Genomic DNA, 26,449 nt, shown 5'->3' with positions numbered 1-26,449 from the left:
ACCATCTGTATCCTATGTCTTATATGATGCAATTACTAACAGTCTTACATAGAGGAGATAAAATACAGTCATACATGTGTGATGACATGTGTGTATGTAAATAAAAACTGCAAAGATGCTCTGAATGTACAATTTATAATAAGGAGCCAGCATTATGGTTAGTACCAAAGAACACTCAAGATGACAGATGTGATTATTTTTGAAAAAACAAGGAGCTGGTGTTGCACATAATAATAATGATAAACCGCAGTAAATTAAAATAGTTCTGAGCCATAATAGAAACTCTAAAGAACTGCCATAAGCCACTGCTGTTAACCAGTTTGGATTTAACTACCTCGCATTTGTGTCCGTAAAAGCAGCTTCTACAACCTGTTTTTACTGGACAAGATTCAGGGACTGTTCCTATAATCTTCTTGTGTCAGTCCTTCAACATGAATATGAGTACTCCAAGACAAGATTCTTCAAACTGGAGTACATATACTCTTTAGCACACACAAGCATGGAGAACATGAAGGGAATCGGTATCTATAGCTGCAGTTCTCACACATGCTTTCCAAGACTGATCTGCCAGGAAAAAAAAAAAAGCTTGTGCTCTAAAAGCTTCCTTTTCAAAAAAGTCATACTTATTAGAATCTCACCAAATGCATTTTCCTGGGTTGGAAACCCCTCTATGGTACAGATGTAGGGACAACTCTAGGAACACTTACTTCTTATATAATCCCATGAGAGCAGAGCATCAGCAGCTTCACAACCAACCACTGGATGGAAATACACAAATAACAGTACCTGTTATTTCATCTGGGCCTCATCTCTTTTAGAAGTGAAGTGGCTGCCAGAGGGATGTGTATTTACACATTGGCTTAAGTTGGAAAAAAAAAAAAGCCAGACTTTTCCTGAACGTCTGTTTTGGCTGACTGGTTTGCCAATGATGACTTTTGGATTATATGGCAGATGTTAATATGTATCTTCTGCAGTTGTTTAAACCCTGAATACAAAATTCCAGATTCCAGTGAAGTGCTACTTAGTTTAAAAAAATTATTTTAGAACAAATTATCAAAAGAGAAGTTAAGAAAACCCCATTTAAAATAGCACCAAAATGAATAACATACTTAGGAGTAAGTTTAATAACCAAGAAGGTAAAAGATCTATATATTAAAAACTGTAAGACATTGATGAAATAAAATGAAGAAGACACAGAAAAATGGACTGATGTTCCATGTTCATGGACTGGAAGAAAATATTGTTAAAATGTCCATACTACCCAAATTATGAAAAGATTCAATGTAATTCCTATCAAAATTACAATGTATTTTTTCACAGAAATGGAAAAATCAATCCTAAAATGTATATGGAACCAAAAAGATGTTGAATAGCCAAAGCAGTCTTGAGAAAGAACAAAGCTGGAGGCATTACATGTCCTGATTTCAAAGTATACCAGAAGGCTATAATAATGACAACAGTTGGTATTAGCATAAAAAAAAGACACAAGGGACCAGTAAAGTACAAAAGAGAGCCCAGACATAAACCCATCAATATATGGTCAATTAATCTTCAACAAAGGAGCCAAGAATATACAAGGGGAAAACGATAGTCTCTTCAATAACCGGGGCTGGAAAAACAGGACATGCACATGCAAAAGAATGAAATTGGACTCCTATCTTACATTACACACAAAAATAAACTCAAAATGGATTAAAGATTTGAACCTAAAACCTGAAACTAACATTCCTAGAAAAAAATACAGGGGATGAGCTCCCTGATACTGTTCTTGGCAATGAGTTTTTAAACTTGATACCAAAAGCAAAGGTAACATAAGCAAAAATAAGCAGATGGGATTACATCAGACTGAAAAGCTTCTGCACAGCAGAGGAAACTGAACATAATGAAAAGGTAACTTATGGAATGAGAGAAGATATTTGCAAACCACATATATCTGACAAGGGGTTAATATCCAAAATATACAAACTCATACAATAGCAGAAAATCCAAATAACCCAATTAAAAAATGGGCAATGAACCCAAATAGACATTTTTCTAAAAAAGATACACAAAGAAGCAAGTGTATGAAAAAGTACTCATCGTTACTAATCATTAGGGACATGCAGAACCACCATGATGAGATATCATCTCACATCTGTGAGGATGTCTTTATCAAAAAAGCAAGAGATGGATGTGGAGAAAAGGGAACATTTCTTGTACGCTGTAGATGAGAATGTAAACTGGCACAGTCACTACAGAAAACATTATGAAGGTGTTTCAAGAAATTAAAAACAAATTACCATGTGATCCTTTGGTATATACCCGAACAAAAATAAATCTGTCTTGAAGAGATATCTACAACTATGTTCACTGCAGCATTACTCATTATTCATTCTAGCCAAGGTATGGAAACAGCCTAAGTGTCTGACAACGAATGAGTGGATAAGGAAAAGGTGGCATGTATTTGTGTTTAAATACAAATGTATTTTACATATGTAAATATGCAAATACTTTACATATGTAAATGTATATGTGTAAAGTACATTTTATAAGATGTATATAAATGTATAACATTTATATTAGTGGATGCATGTTACATATGATACACTATATAACATATCTACAGTACATACATACATTTATATATGTGTATACAGACATATATATGGTGGAATATTATTCAGCCTTTAAAAAAGAAGCAAGTCCTGACATTTGTGATAACATGGATGAACCTAAAGGGCATTATGCTAAGTGAAATAAGCCAGGCAGAGAAAGACAAACGGCACATGGAACTGCTTAAATGTGGAATCTAAAAACAAGTTGAACTCAGAGAGTAGAATGGTGGCTGCCAGGGACTGAGGGAATGGGGGGAAATAGGAAGGAGCTGGTAAAACTACAGTTACAAGATGAATAAGGCCTGAGGTTACAATGTATAACATGTGACTACAGTTAATAATACCATATTTTATAACTGAAATTTGCTAAGGGAGTAGAACCTAAGTGTTTTTACATACACAGAAGGTGAATTGAATATGTGAGGTGATGGAACTACTGGTGGGACTCCTTCCATAATTCATATATATCTCACCACATTGCATGCTTTAAATATATCTTTCAATTATACTTCAGTAAAGATAGCATTTGCTAAAAGAAAGTGCTATAATTCGGCTTCCCTGGTGGCTCAGTGGTAAAGAATCCACCTGCCAGTGCAGGAGACACAGGTTTGATCCTTGGGTCAGGAAGGTCCCTTGGAGAAGGAAATGGCAACTCACTCCAGTATCAGTCCATAGGGTCGCAAAAGAGTTATACAGAACTTAGCAACTAAACAACAAGATAATTATTCTTTACAAGAACAAATTAATTGAACCTAATAGAAAATTATTTTAGGAGCTATAAGAGCAAACATTTGAAAACCACTGCTCTGTGAGATATGAACTAAAAAGAATGTAAGCACGATGATAAATGAGACTTTTTATTTAGGCTGGTAAGTTTCTCTGATGCATAGAATGTCCCTTGAGAAAGACACCAGATGAGGACCAGGTCCATGAAATAGTTGGTGTTCCTGTTAGAGAGGCAGTGTGGTTGGGGAAAGAGAACAGGCTTTGCCCCTTCTGATCTTTCTGACTCTCCATTTTCATTTTCTCTGTAAAACAGAATAATCTCAAACCCTATAGGCTTACCATGAGAATCAGAACCAACAGCTATAGTTAAAGACTTAGCCTAGTGCTTGGCAGCACATCGCCAGCCCTAAAAGGTAACCATTATACAGTCTCATACATTGTAGTCTTTGGGTTGAAACTAAAGTTATTTACTGCCTTTTTAAAGGAGAAAATTTAGTTACTAACTCAAACACTTCCGATACGCATTTTAAGTCATTTTTCCAGTAATAACAACAGATTTTAGATTAGTCATTAGTTCTGCTGGATGCTCTCTGTGAGGAAAATGGATGGCCCTGTAGGTCAGGAATACAGGCTATACCCACCCACAGTTTGGGATATTATTAATAATGAACAATTAGGTAAGTTAATATTCAGCCAGAATACCATTACTAGAAAACATCTGACACATAAATAGTAAAGTCTTAGTCCTGACATCACCTGGGAACTTGTGATAATGCGAATGTTGAGGTCCACTCTTTGCCTTCAGAATTGGAATTCACCATTTAACAAGATTCCCAGGTGATTCAATTGAACGTTAAACTGTGAGAAGCACAGGTAAAGCGAAGATGCCGCCACCAGGTGTAATGCGGGTGGGAAAGCTGAGTAAGGCAGGACCATAAAGAGCCTAACTTCTAATGACAGACTGATAGATACACATGTCTATAAACACACAATACATACACAGGTGTAGATCACAGTGGTTTTCAATGGGGGGTGGTTCTGCACCCCGGAAGACATTGGGCAGTGTCTGGAGATATTCTTGGTTGTCACAACTGGTGAGATGCTCCGGGTGGGCGTCTACTGGGCAGAGACCAAGGACGCTGCTAAAACATATTACAAGGGCCCCTACCATAAAGAATTAGTTGGCCCAAAATATCAGTAGTGCTGAAGATGAAGAACCCCTAGCATAGATTATACAAACCTATCAACTGGAAAAGGCACTAAGGCATATTAATTGGAACTATTCATGGGAGAAGGAGCAATAATTTGACCTCACAGCTCTGATGGAAGAATTTCATATCTGGATATCTCAAGATCTGTGCTGCTTTCAAGTTATGAGTATCCTGATTAAAAGCTCTCAGATTTACTTACCTGCTATTACTACTAAAACCAGAGTCAATGATAACCTTGTTACATGTAAAATCAGTCAGCTTCAATACCTAAAACCCGTTAACATGCAAAGAAAGATAAAGGAAACAAAACTATTACTGTTTGGTTTAAATCCCAAGGAAGAAAGCTGCCTCAGGGGACCCTCAATTGCTAAACTGTGACAGCGAAACTTCTCCTTACATGAACTAATTTGTCTGTGAAACCTGAATAGATGTGAGGCTATTTATTATCTTAATTACTCCACTTAGTGTACCTATTCACATAGCTCACTATGGAAGTATTGCAAGATTTGCTTAGGAGATGGTGCCACAGACCTTACTGGAGCTATTATATAATATGTGGTAGATGCTCCTTACTGCCTTTCTAAAATTGGAAAACTCTAGAATTTTGGAAACATTTGGCTTCAGAAGTTTTAGATAAGTGATTGTGAACCTGAAATGACTAACATGCAGTCAATAGCTTTCTTGTTTAGGGCACTACACACAACAGGTCGGGCTTGCAGCTTGAAATCTTGTAAGACTAGTAACTTTCCAAAGAAACACCTTTCTTCAAGACTATAAACCTCAAACTTTATCCTTCAAAATGTTTCTGGCAAGAAATAGTGAATGATTTAGGATAAACCCATTCACCATACCAGAAAAGCTGATTCCAATTCAGTAGCATGACTGGTGTCTCTGTCTCTTTCTGTCTCTCTCTCACACATATACACATCCCTGCAATGTGTAATAGCACAATGTGTAGCAAGCACCCAGCTGGCCCCGGGATTGATCATCAGGGCCTCCCTCCTATCATGGTTTCTGCTGGTTGATGGTTGGGGGTGTAACTCTTTCTGCATATAAATTCCTATCTTCTTCCCTGAAAGGCTTTACCAGACTACCTAAGGTGTGCTCATGGGACTGGCCCAGGGAAATAGCAGGTTGTTAAGAAACAAGTAGTAAGGAAATGCTGAGGCATATGTATTCAAATTGTCACTTTTACGTGTCTAACCATGTAAAATGGAGCTTGGAAACTGATGGGGATACCAGCCGATTTTCAGAAACTACAGAAAAAGCTAAATGAACTTGCACCATGCTGAAAAAGATGCATCATGCTTGCTCCAAGAAAACACTGAACACAGTGGAAACAACTGAAATGTCTTTAAACTCTTTTTTGCCAGTTTGGCAATGCCAGGATCCACTGATGACCATTCAATTTTAATGCTCTTTTTTCATCATACTCCAAACAATCTTCCCTTCCTCATATCCTAAGAAAACATACCTTCTTCTCATGAAAATGAAATAGCACATGGCATTGTTTAATAAGCTGAAAAGAAATCCTGAAAAGCTTTTGTGAAACTATTCTCTAATAAAATTCTAAGAACTGTGATGTAGAGAGGGGAAAATATTTCACTGCAGTATTGTTAAATACCATCCTAATGCTCATGTGGGAGGAAGAAGCACTTTGCCAGTTTCTGTAACGACTTCACCACCGGCACAGTTTACCATGGACTCTGCCACTGAGTTGTGAAGCCCCACTGCCTTTTCAGGAGGCACTATGTTTCTCTTCTCAGGTTCCCATGTGTATCAAATGGGAATGGGGCAGGGCCAGAAGCCCTGGGCAAGCCTGCCAAGAGTGTGGATTAGATCATCAACCAACCCACCCCAGCTTCCTCAGAAGTGCACAGGCCACAACCCTTGGGCCAGCCAGTCAGGTTCTCAAAACAGGAAAAACTAAAAGTGGATCCTCCCCATAAAAAAGTTTGAAAGTTCTTACATCATACAATTATTTTAAACACACTGCCTCTTGCATAGTGTAATTACAGAAGAGCAGATTCGAATCTCAAAAAGGACTCTATTTCCAAGAATACCCCAAGTTAATTTCCCTGTACAATGTCCTCTCACATACTTAAACAATTTTAAAAAGAAAGTTCTGTGGCAAGGATTAAAGACTTGCATTGGATAATTAACTCATTCCTAGTAGATAAGATACGCTAAAACTCTCTATGCTTGATCAAGAAAACAAATATTTACAACTTTTCACCCATGACAAGTCCTTCAGTTAAATTCTTCAGGGATTCCATCCTATTTTAGCTTCTGTATAACAATACTGCAAAGCTGTAATTACATCCTCTATAATCAGCCATTCCCAGTGTAATTAGGAGTGCCACAAATTTAAAACTGTGACCTCAATACTGAGGGAAAAAGTGTGTGGAAGAGAGAGTTTATACTGCATGCAATATGTCTTCCATGGTTTGTTGACAAATTTAAAACATAAAGAAAAAAAAAAACATGTTATCAAAGTCATCATTCAAAGGACTTATGATTCAAAAGGGTTCCTGATAAGAGTTTTTCCTCCATCATTTCTAATGTCTGACACTCATAAAGCTCTTTTGTATAAAATCCCATGCTCTTCCCATATGTTATGAAAACTCTAAACCCCTTCAGGTATTTGTCAGTTCCTCTCATTCAACTACCATCCACTGTAGGAATAAAGATAGATGTGCATGGATTCCTGACACAGTGTCAGGCTAGTGTAAACCAAGTTTAAACTGGCAAATAGGTCCATTAGTAAAGTGCCTAACTTATAAGCAATGTGAATAAATTTAATCTTAACTAAGAATAAGGAAGCTGATCAAACATTAGTAATCACATAATGTTTTAAGCAAACCATTTGATAAATACAGTAATAACCACATTAATAAAACAGATCAACAGCAACAAAACGTCTCAAATGCTTATGGGTCAGCACTGTGAGAATCTTAGATAAATTATTATCTCATTTAGTTTTCACAAATGGCCCCTGGATAATAAAGTTATCACCTCCAGTTTTCACAGAGGAAACTGAAGCCCAGGGGATGTTAAGTAACTGACCAGGTTAATTAGTTGGTAAGAGTAGGGCCAGTCTTGAAGCTTGGTCCAAGTCTCAAGCTTGTGCTTGTTTTTACAACCTTCAGGCTATAATGTCTATTGATTATATGTTACACAAGCAATTTAAACCAAACATTCTTGTCCTCACTCTTTCACCAAGGCTCCTGGTGAACTAAAACTGTTAACAATCAATGAGGGGTGGGAAGAAAGCAGGAAGTGGAAAAAAAAGAGCAAGATTCCCCACCTCCATCAAATTCAGGAACTCCTTTCCGTTATGGTATGAGTCGATACTGTCTAAATTACATACATGTTTACTCACAGCCCATAAGTTACTAAAGCACCAGTTACAAAACAGAATGCATTCTTGTATTTTTCAGATTAAAAAGGCTCATTGACCAAGAAACTGAGTCCCAGGAGAAGAAGGAGCAAGAAAAAGAGAAGAGGGTCACCGCCCTGAAAGAGGAGCTGACCAAACTGAAATCTTTTGCTTTGATGGTGGTGGACGAACAACAAAGGCTGACGGCACAGCTTGCCCTTCAAAGACAGAAAATCCAGGACCTAACCACAAGTGCAAAGGAAACACATGCTAAACTAGCCCTTGCTGAAGCCAGAGCTCAGGAAGAGGAACAGAAGGCAACCAGACTAGAGAACGAACTGCAAACGCAGACCACAGAATTTCACCAGAACCAAGAAGCGATTATGGCGAAGCTCACCAATGAGGACAGCCAAAATCGCCAGCTTCGACAAAAGCTGGCAGCACTCAGCCGGCAAATTGATGAGTTAGAAGAGACAAATAGGTCTTTACGAAAAGCAGAAGAAGAGCTGCAAGATATAAAAGAAAAAATTAACAAGGGAGAATATGGAAACTCTAGTATCATGACTGAGGTAGAGGAGCTCAGGAAACGTGTGCTAGAAATGGAAGGGAAGGATGAAGAGCTCATAAAAATGGAGGAGCAGTGCAGAGATCTCAATAAGAGGCTAGAAAAGGAAACATCACAGAGTAAAGACTTTAAACTTGAGGTTGAAAAACTCAATAAAAGGATTATGGCTCTGGAAAAATTAGAAGATGCTTTCAGCAAAAGCAAACAAGAATGCTACTCGCTGAAATGCAATTTAGAAAAAGAAAGGATGACCACAAAGCAACTGTCTCAGGAACTAGAGAGTTTAAAGATAAGGATCAAAGAGCTAGAAACCATTGAAAGTCGTCTGGAAAAGACAGAATTCACCTTAAAAGAGGATTTAACTAAATTGAAAACATTAACTGTGATGCTAGTAGATGAACGGAAAACAATGAGTGAAAAATTAAAGCAAACTGAAGATAAGTTACAAGCTGCTGCTTCTCAGCTTCAAGTGGAGCAAAATAAAGTGACAGCAGTTACGGAGAAGTTAATTGAGGAAACTAAAAGGGCACTGAAGTCCAAAACTGATGTGGAAGAAAAAATGTACAGTGTAACCAAAGAGAGAGACGATCTAAAAAGCAAACTGAAAGCAGAGGAAGAGAAAGGAAATGATCTCCTGTCCAAGGTTAATGTGTTGAAAAATAGGCTTCAATCCTTGGAAGCAATTGAGAAAGATTTCCTAAAAAACAAATTAAATCAGGATTCTGGTAAATCCACAACAGCATTACACCAAGAGAACAATAAGATTAAAGAGCTTTCTCAAGAAGTGGAGAGACTGAAACTGAAGTTAAAGGATATGAAAGCCATCGAGGATGACCTCATGAAAACTGAAGATGAGTATGAGACGCTGGAACGAAGGTATGCTAATGAACGCGACAAAGCTCAGTTTTTATCTGAAGAGCTGGAGCATGTTAAAATGGAACTTGCCAAGTACAAGTTAGCAGAAAAGACGGAGTCCAGCCATGAACAATGGCTTTTCAAAAGGCTTCAAGAAGAAGAAGCTAAGTCAGGTCACCTCTCAAGAGAAGTGGATGCACTGAAAGAGAAAATTCACGAATACATGGCAACTGAGGACCTGATATGTCACCTCCAGGGAGATCATTCGGTTCTGCAAAAGAAACTCAGTCAACAAGAGAACAGGAACAGAGATTTAGGAAGAGAGATTGAAAACCTCACTAAAGAGTTAGAGCGGTATCGTCACTTCAGTAAGAGCCTCCGGCCCAATCTCAACGGAAGAAGAATCTCTGACCCTCAAGTATTTTCTAAAGAAGTTCAAACAGAAGCAGCAGACAATGAGCCACCTGATTATAAGAGTCTCATTCCTCTGGAACGAGCAGTCATCAATGGTCAGTTATATGAGGAGAGTGAGGACCAGGACGAGGACCCTAATGATGAGGAGTCTGTGCTTTCCTTCAAATGCAACTCATCTACTCCCTGTCCTGTTAACAGGAAGCTCTGGATTCCTTGGATGAAGTCCAAGGAGGGCCATCCTCAGAATGGCAAAATACAGACTAAACCCAATGGCAACTTCATGCAACCTGGAGATTTAGTGCTAAGCCACACACCTGGGCAACCACTTCATATAAAGGTTACTCCAGACCATGTCCAAAACACAGCCACTCTTGAAATCACAAGTCCAACCACAGAGAGTCCTCACTCTTACACAAGCACTGCAGTGATACCAAACTGTGGCACCCCAAAGCAAAGGATCACCATCCTCCAAAATGCCTCCATAACACCAGTGAAATCAAAAACCTCTGCTGAAGGCCTGATGAATTTAGAGCAAGGCATGTCCCCAATTACCATGGCAACCTTTGCCAGGGCACAGACCCCAGAGTCCTGTGGTTCCATAACTCCAGAAAGGACAATGTCACCTATTCAGGTTTTGGCTGTTACTGGTTCAGCTAGCTCCCCTGAGCAGGGACGCTCTCCCGAGCCGATAGAAATCAGTGCCAAGCACGCAATTTTCAGAGTCTCCCCTGACCGGCAATCATCATGGCAGTTTCAACGTTCAAACAGTAACAGTTCAAGTGTGATAACTACTGAGGATAATAAAATCCACATTCACTTAGGAAGTCCTTACATGCAAGCTGTAGCCAGCCCCGTGAGACCTGCCAGCCCTTCAGCACCACTGCAGGATAACAGAACTCAAGGCTTAACTAATGGGGCACTAAACAAAACAACCAATAAAGTCACCAGCAGTATTACTATCACACCAACAGCCACACCTCTTCCTCGACAATCACAAATTACAGTAAGTAATATATATAACTGACGACCCTTCCTTATCCGGTTTATACTGATATTATTGCAAGGAACTCAGTCCTTTCTAATTATCCCTCCACATGCCCCCAAAGACTGACTGAACTTGTACTTTGGGAAGGTTTATGCATGAACTATCCAAGAGTATCTGAAACTAACTAAGTGTTGCCTGCATAGTCATATCAAGTGTGCACTTACTGTATATCTTTTCATTTACATACCCTGTATGGAAAATATTTAGTCTGCACTTGTTTAAATACATCTTTATGTATTTCATTTTCCATAACTCACATTAATTTGACTGCAACTTGTCTCGGTGAAATACTTTAACATTATAAAGCAGTAAATAATTTGTTATTTTTACCACTGCTTGCTGAATTTTCTTTTGGTCATTCTGTGTTTTTTTTCTTTTTTTTTTTGCATGTATAATAGAATTTTATTTCCTGTTCATAATGTCTGTTAATTCTTCATTAAAAACAAACAGGATCTATTTCCCATTTATAGTCAACTTCTGATCACGTATTAGAGAAGGAAGTAGTTGAAATAAATAAAATTTTATGGCTCTTTGATTTCAAGGTGAACTACAAGATCTCACAGGAGCAAACTTGACTTCACGCTTGAGATGTATCCTAATATCACTGGTGCCCAGCACAGTATTTAGCACATATTAGGAATTTAGGAACTTAATAAAATGTTTACTCATAATCGCTGAATAAAATAATATTAATTTGCTTCTGTGAGCATGTATGAGCTGAGGCATGTCAGGTGAAAGTAAGACGTATGTTAGGAAGCCAGAAAAAGCACATTTGGAAATACAAGTTACCTTGACAATCAAGAGTTGACTGTGTTTCTACATTAAAAATCCCCTTAAAATGTTTGTCTACATCTAAACAGCCACTAAAACATATGCTAGAATCAGCCACTAAAACATATGCTCTTGAACAGTCTGCTTCGAACCAAAAATGTCATTATTGTTCTTTTCTCCTGTTTGGCTCCCAGAATAGTTTGAATTACTTAAGGTAGCTGCTTTCTACCTTGCTTGTTAGTAGTCTGCATTCAGAAGCTTAAGCTTGATTGTAGGTTGTTTTTTTTTTTTTTTTAACCTCCCAACAAGCAAATAAAAAGCAAAGATAGTTACAAACATAAGTTATAGAAAAGGCATATTTTAAAAAATACTGTATGTTAGTTGAGGAAGTTTCTTCTGTGATTATTGTTATCTGATTTTCAAGGTAGGCGAGAAAAACTCAGTAATTCTTAAAGATAAAAAAAGCATCCTAGGAATTCTGATACTGGGACTGTAGGCATAACCTGTACCTCTGTAGCAGAGAACAACAGCTTTCAGATGAACATTTCATATTACAAATCTGGTCCCCAAGCCACATTCCAAAAACATGATTTCAGACAGAGTAGCTCACTGCCATTTTCCCTTTTCCAACCTTATAGCTGTTAATTTAGTGTGGTCAATTTTATTGCCAGTTATTGATTTTAAACACAATTCATTTAGACACCCAGGAAAACTGTGAAGATCTTCAGAAGTAAAAGCCATCTTTCACAATTATCCTCCTTTCCCTGCAAAATCAATTTCATGATAGCAAAGCAAGGATTTGTTGACAGAAACACTTCCATGGTGATGAACTGCAACACCAACGCTGTGGGCTTGCATCATCATTAAATAAATTTGGATGAAAACTGAGGTTAGTGATGAATGAGAAAGCTTCTGTTTAAACACATTTATCATGGGAATCGGCAGTGACCCAACTGTATTACAAAATACATGACAGTCTAAATGTTTTCCAAAACTTTTTATTTTTAAGTTACCTTGAATTAGAACTTTAGAAGAAACTACAACTGTTATTTTACATCTTTTAAAGTAGTCACTGATAATATTGCTACATGGGATATCTTTTAAGATGATAATCAAAAGAGTACATATAAAGTTTTGGTGAATAGTGATCAACTAATAAAAAACAGAAATAGTTTGTAATCAACTAATAATAAACAAACAGAAACTAGAAAGAATTAAAATACAAAGTCTTCCCAGCATTTCCCCACTTACGTCACATAATGACACAAACGGAAAACACACTGGATGGATAAAGAGGCAGAGGTGATGAGCTGAGGGACTCCTGTCACCCCCAGGCTATTCCCGGCTGCCCCAGGTACTGAGGAAAAGACCCATTTTTGGCACACTTGTAACTAAGAGTTTGAGAGGTTCTGGACTATTCATTAGTTGAACTATTTTGTAAGGATTCAATTTCTTATCTTATGTGAGCCAAGCAATTTTATATAATAAAGTTAATACCCCAAGTCCTGTGCTCTATGATTATAATGCACAAATTCTCAGTTTATCATCTTGCTCCAGATATTAACTACCAATAGGCTTCCCAAGTAATTAACATTATTGGAAATCTACTGGACTTTCAAGGAACTGAACCTCTTTTAGAGGTTCCTCTACTAGGACTACTTCAGTGTAACAATTCATATCCACGTCAAAATTTATGAACACTGTTGTATTAATAACATATATAGATTACTAAAAGTGCTACTAACCAAAGTTTATGGTAAAGAGAGCATCATCTCTTAAAAAAAGTTTCTTTTCCATAAAATCATACAATGATTCTATTAGTACTTAGAGAGTTTCTACAACTACATTTCAGAATGCCGAGACATTAGGCAAAGCTTAAACTAGGTTGCACTGTGAGATGACCATAAAAGGGGTATTTAATTAAAAATTTTTAGACTTGTAAAAGGATTCTGTGATCTTTATTGACTAAAATATAACTCCACACAAAAACATATTTTTCACAGCTGTTTTGATTCTTAATCTTTACCAAGTGAGTCTTTCTTTGAAACTTGTTAGACAAAGGCAGGGAGAGAGCTTTAATAACACTCTAGTTTCCCTACATTTTGGCTTCTGATACTGTCTTTTCCTCCAGATAATCATTTTGCTTTGCAATCCTAAGAGAAAAAATAATTAGGCAATAATGCATGCCCCAAACAATAGGATCTATATTTCTCAAAGTAAAATTCAAAAACACATTATGAAAATCCCCTGATGTCCCACTCAGGGCTATCAAATCCCAATCTCTGAGGGAAGGGCGCAGGAAGCTGCATTTTTTAGCAAGTTCCTCTGCTGCTTACTATGTACCTAAAGAAGGAATTGGGCTTCCCAGGCAACACTGATGGTAAAAAACCCACCTGCCAATGCAGGAGACATAAGAGACACAGGTCCAATCCTTGGGTCAGGAAGATCCCCTGGAGGAGAGCAAGGCAAAGGACTCCAGTATTCCTGCCTGGAGAATCCCATGGATAGAGGAGCCTGGTGGCTACAGTCCATAGCGCTGCAAAGAGTTGGACATAACTAAAGCCACTCAGCACACACACACACAAAGAAGGATTCCATTGTTTTAGACAGTTCTATTGATATATTGATAAACACTAGCAAATATGTTCTGACTCTAGTCTTGCTCTACCAGAATGAATTACACCTGTTTCAGGAAGTGTGACTATTCCACCCTCTAGTGGCTGGCATAACAAACAGATGGCTTATTCGCCAGGTTTTCTTTTTATTCAAAAGAAAAGCTCAATAAAAACTGCCGTCTTATAAGGTGGAAAGGTTCCCAGTTTTACAACAGTAGCAAGGCATAGATGTCTGATTCTTTGAGCAGTAGCAGGCTGTCTGACAACTACAAGCTCTGTTTCACCTTCAGGTCCCTGGGCCTCAACATAACCCTACAGCATTTCTTGGGAATGGTCCAGAACATACATTAAAGAGAGCAGTTTGGATGAGCCAAAACAAAGGACTCCATTCACCTTAGGCCACAGTGAAGCAAATCCAAGAAAGAATAAGGCAGATAAGTTGTTCAATAAAATCCGCAAACCTTCAAACTCCTTAAAACTCATTTTCATTTAGATTAAGCTCCAAGTCCTTTCCTTTGCAACTGGTGGATCCTTCTACTGTGCAGTCAGAGCAAGTGCTCCCCAAAGGCAAAACTGTAGGATAAAGAATCCTTAAGGAGTCGAGCAAGTTAACCAGCCAACACCCCTCTAAGTACCTTGCTGCTGCTGCTGCTAAGTTGCTTCAGTCGTGTCTGACTGTGCGACCCCATAGACGGCAGCCCACTAGGCTCCTCTGTCCCTGGGATTCTCCAGGCAAGAACACTGGAGTGGGTTGCCATTTCCTTCTCCAATGCATGAAAGTGAAAAGTGAAAGTGAAGTTGCTCAGTTGTGTCCAACTCCTGGCGACCTCATGGACTGCAGCCTACCAGGCTCCTCCGTCCTTGGGATTTTCCAGGCAAGAGTACTGGAGTGGGGTGCCACCAGACCTACAAAGGCTGTCTCACTCTCTGCCACTCTTTAGGCCTCTGGAAGGGTGGAATAGGTTTACTGACATAGCACCCCTGTCTCGGTGACATGCACAGCATCTCAGCATTAGTGTCTCCTCTTCAAAGAACCACAATGGATACAACAGATCAATCCACTGATAATGATAAACTGAACAGGGTGGGTACTAAGGAGAAAGATCCACTGTTCTTCAAGAGCTTCCTATATCTGATATACAGAGATGAGAATCTTGAACCAGACTAAAATAAGCCTCAAAGCAACTTTAAAAATCTACGCTGAGGAGTTTCATTGCATAAGGCTTGTTTCTACTAATTTGATAGATAGGCCTGGAGCACATGCATATTTGAATGTTTTTATTTGTATTAATACCTTTTACCTTTGTCTCTTTCAAAGATACCGTACTACAAACCAATATTTTCAGATGAGCTTTCCATTCTTCACATGCCTTTGGAAGAAACATTAGTCTAGACAACCAACCAACTTTGCTTTGGTTGGCAAAATGGGGGAAAGGTGGGTTTCAGCAGGATTCCTAAGAACTTAAGAAATAACCCTTTACTGTTTAGAACTTTCTAAAGTCTTCTGTGAGGAGTTTCAATCCCATTTGTATTAGGTTATAATACAGAATCACCAAAGGTGATTCTATGTCTTCTATGAGGATACCAGCACCATTCATTCCTCAACAAATCACTTACAAGAATGAACCCACAAACACTTATGAAACACCTAACATTTACTCATTGCCGTGCAAGACAGCTACGCAGGTGATAAGACTTAGAATCTAAGGCAAGAGTTGAGAACTACCTTAAAAGGTAATTAAGAGCACAATACGGAAAAGGAATTCTATAGATGGCAAGTTCTGTAGGCCTTTGGAGGAGGAGTAGATTACCCTGGACAGGGTTCAGGGGTCAGGTTTCAGACACAGATAGGATCTGACTGGAGGAGAGGTAGCTGTCAGAGAGAAGGAAAACTGGGATAGAGATTCCAGGAGGATCTCAGAGCAGAGGTGCGGGGGCAGGCAGGAGAGCAGAAAACCAGCATTTGAGGAACAGTGAGTGATGCAGTGTGGCTGATGTTGACACGGCTGGGGAGTGGTCACAAAGAGTCGGACATGACTAAGCGAGTAAACAACAACAAGATGCACAGGGCACAGTACTGTCAGAACCTGAAGGTCCTTGACTACCATGCTAGGGACAATCTGTCCTCAAGTTCTCTGGGTAGTGAGGTCAGAGAAAACCAATGCTTTATACATTGTTATTTTATTTCGTAATAACCCTGTAAAGTGGATATCATCACAATTTTAGAGATGACGCATAATAAATCATATCTAATCCTGCTCAGAACACAGACAGGGCACCTGACATTAGCTGCTTGCGCTCTGCCTCACAGTCTGCCGCTTCAGCCAGAACGCTGGGAACACCCCTTACGTACACACATGGGGCTTTTCCCTGCCTCCTCCCCACTGCTCTACCTGGAGAGAATTCTCTGCTCTAATCTACAGCGAAAGGTCTGGCTTGAGCCTGACCTCTTCTGAAACCTTCCAAGGTCACTACAGACGAGAGCAGCAATCTGCCTCCTCTTTCAACTCCTCCCACCTGCAGACCACTGTTAAGAGATAACGAAGGAAAAAAAAAAAAAAAAAGAGATAACGAAGGTGAGAGGCCAAGCCCCACACCAATGGGCAGGCATGGGGAAGACTGACTGGGGATGATGCGGTGGACAGAAGATGCGAGAAAGCAAGGCCATGGAGAGGTACAAGCTGCCAGGGACCACTAAGCCCACTCTATCCTAAAACAGGAGTCTGTAAGCAAAGGCACAGACTCCAGGAGTGAAGGATGAGTTTGGACAGGCTATCAGTCTGTGAAGAACAGAGGTACCTGATCTCCTCAGAGGTGGCTGGAGTGAAAAGCATCAGAAACGAGTGACAATGATCCACAGAAGCAACATCACAACCACACACATAAAAGTTTTTAAGCAGGTGGCCACGGTGACAGTCCTGATAGTCCTGACCTAAAATTTCCAGAGAAGGCAATCTAGGGATCAAGGTCTGGTCATCAAAAAGACAAGCACCACCAGCTTAGCTCAGAGGTGGTGAGACTTCTGCCTTTGTAGAACCCTAGAAAATCTTCCTGGGATGGCATACCCTAATTTAGGGTTTCCATTTCTCAAGCAGCATCATGACTTACAAGGAAAGACTTAAGGTCCCAAAATCAGTTTACAAAAACAGAATTGTGTATTTTTTGAGCTCAGGGGGAGAAGTGTTAGGGTTCAAGCTTGCATGCATGCTTGCTCAGTTGTTTCAGTCGTGTCCGACTCTTTGAGACCTCATGGACTGTAGCCCGCCAGGCTCCTCTGTCCATGGGATTCTCCAGGCAAGAATACTGGAGTGGAGAGCCATGCCCTCCTCCAGGGGATCTTTCTGACTCAGGCATCAAACACATCTCCAGCATCTCCTGCATTGTAGGCAGATTCTTTACCCCTTGAGGCACATGGGAAGCCCAGGGTTCAACCCTGTCAGTCTCTAAATTCTGCTTCCAATTCAGAATTAAATAACTGTAAACTTAGGGAGTTATCACAAATAAAATTGTCATTTTAGAGAAAAATCTTCAAATTGATCTCCAGTTATCTCTCACAACAATTGCTGTTTAGTTGCTAAGTCGTGTCTGACTCTTTTTCCAACCCCACGGACTGTATCCTGACAGGCTCCTCTGTCCCTGGGCTTTTCCAGGAAACAGTACTGGAGCGGGTTGCCATTTCCTTCTCCAGAGGACCTTCCCGACTCAGGGATGAACCCGGATCTCCTGCATTGCAGGCAGACGCTTTACCCTCTGAGCCCCCAGGGATGCCTGAGCTACCAGGGAAGCCCCTCATAACAATTAAGTACATATAAAGACCTGCTTCAATGCAACCACTCAAAGCAATTCCTCAAGAACAAATTATCAGCCTTTACCATTTAGTCAGTTGGCTGTTTTTCTTCCCCTTCTCTTTTTTTAGAAAGAGCTACTCCTTTTCTGTTCTGTCTTTTAATGGAGTTCTTGCTTAAATTCACTGATACCAGACAGTTTTGAGGCCTCAGAGAAGTATCATTTTATAGAAAGAGGAGTTAACTAAAAACTGCAATAGATCCCTAAAGAGTCCATTACATGAGAGACATTTAAACACCTGACGGGTCCCTTCAGGGTAGCAGGGATCACTCTGAGTAGGACAATCTCTCTCACAGTGACAGACACAAGCAGCACTATTTTTTATATAAAACTTTATTCTGATTATAATAACGCATATATATTGTAAAAATATAAATGCTGCTGGAGTTGTTGATTTTAGCTTCTAAGAAGCACAATGAGAGAACTAGGGAGAACAATGGACAATTAGTACTATTTTTTTAGGCCGACCTATCAACTATGGCTCTGTTCCAGGCGTTCTCAGACTGCCAATAAGGAAGGAAATGTGCTATAGGGGGACCATCCTGTAGTTACTGAACACCCCTGTGCTAAGGGTCTCCCTCAGAGACTGCAAGTTTAAGTATTCTGTCTGTTCAGCCCAAATACAATGGCCCAGGGGCCAGCCTGGTAACCACAGGAGAGGGGCAGGGTTTCCCTCCCCTCAGAGAGCCAATCGATGCTTGGAAAACGGCTCAATCACTGTGCATTGTTCAAGTACTGGAAAGAAACTTCTCCTTAGAGGGCTACTCTCAGAACTAGTCACACTCTTATCAGTTAATAAGACAGGCAGCCTTGCAGTGGGAATGTGGGCATAAAACTCACTTCTCAGGCTTTGGGAAAATTATACAGAAGTACCCACGCTGGGAGAAGGAAAAAGTGGCAGGTGAGGGGGAATCACATTTTCTCCCTGGGCTGCCTCAGCCACTTGAATGGTATCGGCAGTTTTTCTATGATGATTCTCAAAGCAGCATCTCCAAGTTTTCAATGCCTACCAAACAGCTGCATATGGAAGACGGGACTGCACTTCAAACCTGGCATGTGCCCACACCCCTGGGCTCTGTCACTCTTGGATTGCTCTCTGATTGCTTTGTCTCACTTCTGGTGGTGTTCCACCACCTTCCCTGTCACCCAGGGTCGACATCTGAGTCCTGTTCTCCGCTTCTCGGCTCATCCTCTAGATCCAGCCGACCACTCTGCCCTGGTATTTCTCCCTCTGCCCTCTCTCTTTTATCTGTGCTGCTGCTGCTGCTGCTGCTGCTGCTAAGTCGCTTCAGTCGTGTCTGACTCTGTGTGATCCCATAGATGGCAGCCCATCAGGCTCCCCCATCCTGGGATTCTCCAGGCAAGAACACTGGAGTCGGTTGCCATTTCCTTCTACAGTGCACGCATGCATGCTAAGTCGCTTCAGTCTCTGTGTGACCCTATGGACAGCAGCCCACCAGGCTCCTCTGACCACGGGATTCTCTATGCAAGAATACTGGAGTGGGTTGCCATTTCCTTCTCCAATGCATGAAAGTGAAAAGTGAAAGTGAAGTCACTCAGTCGTGTTCAACTCATAGCGATGCCATGGACTGCAGCCCACCAGGCTCCTCCATCCATGGGATTTTCCAGGCAAGAGTACTGCAGTGGGGTGCCATTGCCTTCTCCTTATCTGTGCTGGTACACCCCAAAACCAGACTTCAGAACAGATGCTACTGTAAAATAGTTAAACTATTGGATTTAACACCACACCTCTAATACAACCTTCACTTGTGTTGCTGGTGATCTTTCTACAACCCTGTCCTGACCATGGCAATTCTCCAGTCCCTCGCCTCAAAAGCACACTTATTTGGCATTTACATTACTGAGTAGCACAAATCCAGACTTTCAGTCAGGCCTCCACCTGTCACCTCCTCTCCCTTTGAAACTCTGGACGTAATGGGCGCCCTCAGCAGGACACTGGACTGGCCATCTCCTCACACACCACAGGCCTTCTAGCGCCAGGCCTTTGCTCATGCTGTTCCTTGGACAATAATGCTCTTCTCTCTTTGTTCCTTTACTGAAATCTTACTCCTACCTCAAGTGTCGATTCCTCCAGAAAATTCTTTATTTTTCTCGATTTTCCTGAGTTTCCAAATCATTTCTGTTTGTACTTTTATTATAGCACTTAATTTTGCCTCATTCTAGTCTTTTGTCACCCCTCTTACACTATAATCCTATAATCTCTTGAGTAAGAATAAGCTGTCATTTATTTTTTGAAACTCTCATATTAATGTTTCTCAAAATGATCGCATTTATCAGAATTACCAAGACCTCCACAGATTTCCACATCCCCAGACCTGTGAAATCCAGTGCAAGAATGTGCATCTTAACAAGCTGCCTGGCTCATTCTTGGGTTTATAAACATTAAGAACCACTGTACTACATTATCCAGGACTTAAATATTGCTGGTAACAGGAGCTCAGCAAAAGTGCACAGGTCTAACAACACACCTGGGGGCCACAGTTGACTTGCACTTGTTGTTTTCATAGAATCACTGAATGTCAGGGTCAAAAGACTTTATAGATGGTATAAATGCTTCATTTTTGAACAATTAAAAGACAGGACAGAATATGTTTTCAAATAAACTCTAAAAAAGAAAGACAATGAATAGACTAAGTAGGATGAGGGCAGAAAAGGATGTGTGAAGGTTTTCTGGGCCAGGGGTGGTTAGAAACACAGCTCAGTACCTGGCACTACCTGGTCAGCTGCTGCAACTGCTATGCTTAGCAATATGTTTCCAAGAATTAACTGGAGAGATGGGAGAGCAAGAGATAAAGCAGAAAAACAAGAAATGTAAAATAACCAAAGAAGACAAGTTATCGTTATGATCAAGAAATGAGTACCTGAAGAACAAAAAGAAAGAAAAAGTACAAGTAAAAAAGAAAAGAAAAAAGTAAAGATAATAATGTTGACATTAGTAACAACTAGCACTTTGGATGCGCCAGGGACTTTCCTACACAGTATCTCTACCCGCTAAGGAACTTGCAAGTAGGCAGTCTAATCCTAAGGGTTACAAGATGAGGAAACTAAGGTCGGCCACAGGCTGACTGGCTTGGTCAAGAGCACACAGATAGTGGTGCCAGAACCAGAATCGAGACCCACCCAGGTCTACCCGGCTCCACACCCAGTGCTCTAGTCACTAACCCAGGGCTGTTGTAAAATATAAGCTGGAGAATGATTTTTAAAAGTTACTTGGGTGTATGTAAGGGAAGGAGAAAGACAGGAGTGGGTACCAAAATAGAAGAAAAAGAAAAAAGCTGAGCTGAAAAACCTGACAGATGAATAAAAAGAAAGGGGATAAACAAAACAGTTCAAGGTTAGTATATCTGAACATTCTGTTTCTAAATGGGATGCTATGTGTCTGAACACAAAAATGGAAGTAACTAGGTTAGGAAGGATTTTTGAAAACTGTACTTCAATGCTTATTCTTGGACTACCCATGGTGTAATTACCACAGAAAGATTGGGAGGTGACTAGGTACAACCACAAACCATGTTACATTATAAAATGAAGGCATCAATTTCCTCTAGCCTTCACCTCAGAAACTGGACAACTCTTAAATATAAATCACAGCACTGCAGTTCTATTTAAATCCAAACGTTCTCTCACAAGACATTAGTGGGAATGAGCTAATGAAACTACAGAGTTTCCTTTTGAAGGACCGTTTGCCATATAAAACTAAAATTTTAGTGACAAAGTTTTATTGTATAATGAGGAAGTTCTGAGAAAATCAAGAGAAAAACGCCAAAGCAGCATATGAAATTCTGGGCTATCTGCCAGATTCATTATCTGCTGTTTCCTTTAAAAAAAAAAAAAATTAGCAGTGATTTACCAAACAATACAAAAGACAAAAGGCAATTATATTCCAAAGACATTTTTTCTCATTTTAGCATTTCCTTCTTTTCATCACCATATCCATCATCATTACTTATGTACTTTCCCATAAACAGAGATAAAAACAAAAATACAAAACACTGTCATTCTGATAACACCAGGGCCTTGACCAAAGCATTCCATAGCTGGGTCCCTAAGCGAGTCAGGCAGCCCTGACTCCGCCCCTCCCTTGCCTACCCCAGTGACCACAGATGAAAACCACTCAAGGTCTCTGGAAGTCCTGAGCCTTTCAACCTCTAGAGTTAAAGGTGTAGTGAGGGCCCTGCAGTCCCTGGAGTCAAGAACACTCCTGAGGGAACACAGCTTTCTTACACAATATGTTGCCAATACATCTCCAAAAAGTTCAAAGTACTTACACAATTAATTTCATTTAGAGAAAAGGAAACATTCTGATTCCAGCTGTGTAACTAGGATCTGATAGTTTCCTCATACAAGGAAACTAATTTTGTTCCAGTGTTTGCCCTCCAGTATAGTGTGAAGGAGGACAAGGATCAAGTAGAAATTGGATTGCAGAACTGAGATTTTGAATAAAACATTTTCCCTTTCAGTACTTCTTTTGGTCATTAAGGCTCACTGCTATCTAATGACTTGCTGTAATCATAATCATATAGATAGCTCGGTTTCTTTTAAGAACCTACAGGCTAAACAAGCTAACATTTTAAGAACTTAATGAATTCTCCTTTTCTTTCTACTGTTACCTAAATATAAGTGAGGCCTCTGCCTCACTGAACTCAGCATCTTTTAAACTTGTAATCCATTCCAAACCCCAATCTCCATGTTAAACTGAGTTAAACATTAAAAAAAAAAAAAAAAACCCACAAACTTTTCTTCTATGAATGAGCTTTCCAACTTGCTTAATCTCCTCCAAGACATCTGCTTTCTGATGAAACCCAGGAACCTCCAATTCTTAATCACTGTGTGGTCTTAAAAGAGCCATATGCATCGATTCCTCCTTCAATATGCTCTCCAAATTCGGATAAAGCTTTCTTGGAGCTATTTGACACAGTGTTCTATAAAAATGATCCAAGAGATGACACATTTTAAAGCTCTCTACCTCATTTACTGAAACATGTCCAAGTATAAAATTCATACAAACAAAAAAAACATAGCTTTTTTCTTTAAGATTTGGGAATGAAATTTAGAGTTGTCCTAATAATATAACTAGCCTCTGCTGCCATCTAAAGGTAAAAACTATGAAGTGAGATCAAGAGTTATCAAGAAAACCAAAATTAACTTGCAGAATCAATGGTGTAGAAACAATGGGAACCCAGTAACTTTCAGGCAGCTGACCCTACCAATGACTATTCCAAGCCATGTTGTCTTTACAAACATGTATCAGTATAGCTCACCAGAAACAAGACCCATAAATACTGTCTTCAATACCAATTAGTTTATTGGACAGATTTCAGTTCTGACTAACCTGCTCATTCCACATTCCTAGACAATCTGAGTCGGGAGATTTTGAGATGGGATCTGCGCATCTGCAGTGCTTTAAAAGCCCCACAGGTGGTTCTGATGAGCATCTAGGACCACTGGGCCACGAAACACTAGCTTCTACAGTACTAAACCTCCCACACCCAAGCAGACAAGAGTTCTAGGTAGAAAGAAACCTTAAAGCTTATTATCTAAATGAGATTCAACTATGGCAGTGTTTATCAAAGTATGTCAGGCTGACCACCCTGCATCAGATAAATCACCTTGAGAGTTTATTTAAAATGCAGATTCCTGGGTGTATCCATAGACATTTAAATGAATTACAGTTTCCAGAGGTAAGGCCCAAGAATCCACAATTAAAGTAGAATCCCAACACAGATTTTTGTACACTAAACAGGACAACCGATCTAATTCTTGACAAAGGTAAAGGACATCACTGAAACCTATTTTGTAGAGGCTATTATTAATGCTGTGGTTATAAGGTCAGCCGACTTACTCATGGTTTGCACAATATGTTGATGTTCACAGAACTGTCCTGATCTCTTCAGTATTTATTTCCTTTTTATCCTTTAATATAACTTAGTGTGTGTTTTTTTTTAAACTATATACTTCTTAATTACAGAAAATGTAGTGTACAGAGAAGATATAAGAAAAATGGAAAACACTATAACTCCACTAACCAGAGTTAACCACTGATTTGTTGTTGTTCAATCACTAAGTTGTGTCTCACTCTTTGCGACCCCAGGGACCGAAGCTTGCCAGGCTTTCCTGTCCTTCCCTATCTCCTGGAGTTTGCTCAGACTAATGTCCATTGAGTCTGTGATGCCATCAAACCATCTCATCCTGTGTCGTCCCCTTCTCCTATTGCCCTCAATTTTTCCCAGCATCAGTGTCTTTTTCCAATGAGTTGGCTCTTCGCATCAGGTGGCCAAAGTACTGGAGCTTCAGCTTCAGCCATCAGTCCTCCCAGTGAATATTCAGGGTTGATTTCCTTTAGGATTGGCTAGTTTGATCTCCCCACTGGTGTATTTTCTCCTCAAATATACACAGTTAAAGCATGTATACAGTTTTAAATCCTGCTTTTAACATTTCCAGTAAACAGTTTTCTATATCTTCAAGAGCATCATTATTTAAAGACAGCATAATATTTTCATGTGATTACAGTGTAATTCATTTACTCTATACTGATTATTACAGCCTTAAACTATGTCCATTTTTCATTGTTATAAATAATGTTAAAACAAAGAGCCTTGCCTGCATTTGTGATTATTTCCTGGCAGGAGAATGGTATCAGAGTATCAATATTTCATTTGCTATGCTTGCTGTGCTGTGCTTAGTCTCTCAGTCATGTCCAATTCTTTGTGACCCCATGAACTGTAGCCCACTAGGCTCCTCTGTCCATGGGGATTCTGCAGGCAAGAATACTGGAGTGGGTTGCCATGCTTAGGATTAAGTATTAAAAAAAAATGTCAGTAAGAACACTAAAGCCTAACAACTCTCCTAGTGCCTAGGCATAGAGAAGGCTGTACCAAAAGAAAGCATATTCCTCATATTATTTTATTGAAGGATTCATATTTTATAGCCAAGTCTGTGTAGTATTTATTTGAAAACCTAAATGTGGTTGCTATTAATAGTTAGGGGGCACTTAAAATAAGTGAATGTTTACATAAAGAGACCATGGGACTTTACTGTACTTTTATCAGTATAATAAAAATGTGTAAACAGATTTCTACAGAATAAAAAACAACACAAAAAGGGTTTCCGTAAGAACACTATTTGAAATCTATGATGAAAATGACAATGCATTTTTAAAAGATTTCTATTTTTCAAGTCAGAGCAACAAAATGGGGGAAGTTGTCTTCATCATCGTCATCCCTGTGGGTTATAATGGGAGAACTGCAGTTACCCGAGACCTTTTTCCCATCTCTTTACCAACACGTATTCTTAATCCAGAATATTCTTCCTAAGTAAATAAGAGTATATTTCTAAGCAAATATAAACTAAATCAAGCCTTTACTCTTTGACACTCCACAACCTACTTTCCCAGTCAAGATCATTCAACCTGTGACTCCTCTCTCACCCTTCATATGCTGTGGACAAATATTAGTTCAATTGTACCTCCACAATATGCCTTCCCTCAGCCTAAGTCCTTATTATTCCCCTACCACCACCCATCCACCCCCCCACCCCCCGCCCCTCACACACAGAGTCTATAGAATCAGGTACAATTTCCCCTATCTAGCCCTAGTCTCCATTCCCATTCTGTTTCTCAAACACAACCTAATTTAAAGTCATTCCATTTCTCAACTGTATCCAATTCCTATCTCAAGAACATTGTCAAAGTATTCCTTTACTCTGGAATGCTCTCCCGTTCTGCTGTTAACAATCCTACTAGTCTTTGGAGTGAGTGAAGTTGCTCAGTCATGTCCAACTTTTTGCAACCCCATGGACTATAGCCTACCAGGCTCCTCTGTCCATGTAATTTTCCAGGCAAGAGTACTGGAGTGGGTTGCCATTTCCTTCTCCAGAGAATCTTCTCGACCCAAGGATCAAACCCAGCTCTCCAGCATTGGAGGCAGACGTTTTACCCTGTGAGCCATCAGGGAAGCCCCTAGTCTTTGGAGGCCCAAGACAAATGTTACTTTCTCAATGAAGCTCTCTTAGACCCCTCATTTGAAATTCACCTTTCTCTGGAAATCTCCTTAAACTTTGAGATGAATTTGGGACACTTCTCTTGTTTATCTACCACTATACCATGATTGTTAAAAAGCAAGAAACATAACCTATTTATCTCTGTATCTAACATTATCTATACTTGAGGGTCTTGAACACAGCACACACACTTAACTCATGTTGGTGAACTGTTTAACTGAAGTTTTTTTCTTCAACATGACAATCCTTAATCTGATATGTCCCTGCTGCTGCTGCTGCTAAGTTATGTCAGTCGTGTCCGACCCTGTGCAACTGCAGAGATGGCAGCCCACCAGGCTCCCCCATCCCTGGGATTCTCCAGGCAAGAACACTGGAGGGGGTTGCCATTTCCTTCTCCAATGCATGAAAG

General features: G+C 39.8%; 2 protein-coding genes across 5 annotated transcripts in view; one reads left to right on the top strand and one right to left on the bottom strand.

The window, feature by feature from the left end:
* FILIP1L (filamin A interacting protein 1 like) overlaps window positions 1-11,123 on the top strand; it is a 292,466-nt gene extending 281,343 nt beyond the window's left edge. For 3 of the 4 annotated variants that reach the window (XM_018058277.1, XM_018058386.1, XM_005674833.3), the window contains one exon: window positions 7,972-11,123. In XM_018058277.1, the coding sequence (XP_017913766.1) occupies window positions 7,972-10,768 (2,797 nt within the window). In that variant the 3' untranslated portion in view covers window positions 10,769-11,123. The remainder of the gene's footprint in view (window positions 1-7,971) is intronic. The other variant, XM_013972898.2, reaches the window with a different exon arrangement.
* CMSS1 (cms1 ribosomal small subunit homolog (yeast)) overlaps window positions 1-26,449 on the bottom strand; it is a 397,827-nt gene that overhangs the window by 359,288 nt on the left and 12,090 nt on the right. The window lies entirely within an intron of this gene.

The sequence above is a fragment of the Capra hircus genome, chromosome 1 (genome assembly GCF_001704415.2).
Source record: "Capra hircus breed San Clemente chromosome 1, ASM170441v1, whole genome shotgun sequence".
Lineage (NCBI taxonomy): Eukaryota > Metazoa > Chordata > Mammalia > Artiodactyla > Bovidae > Capra > Capra hircus.
Note: the sequence above shows the minus strand (reverse complement) of the source record. Positions and strands in the feature narration are given on the sequence as shown.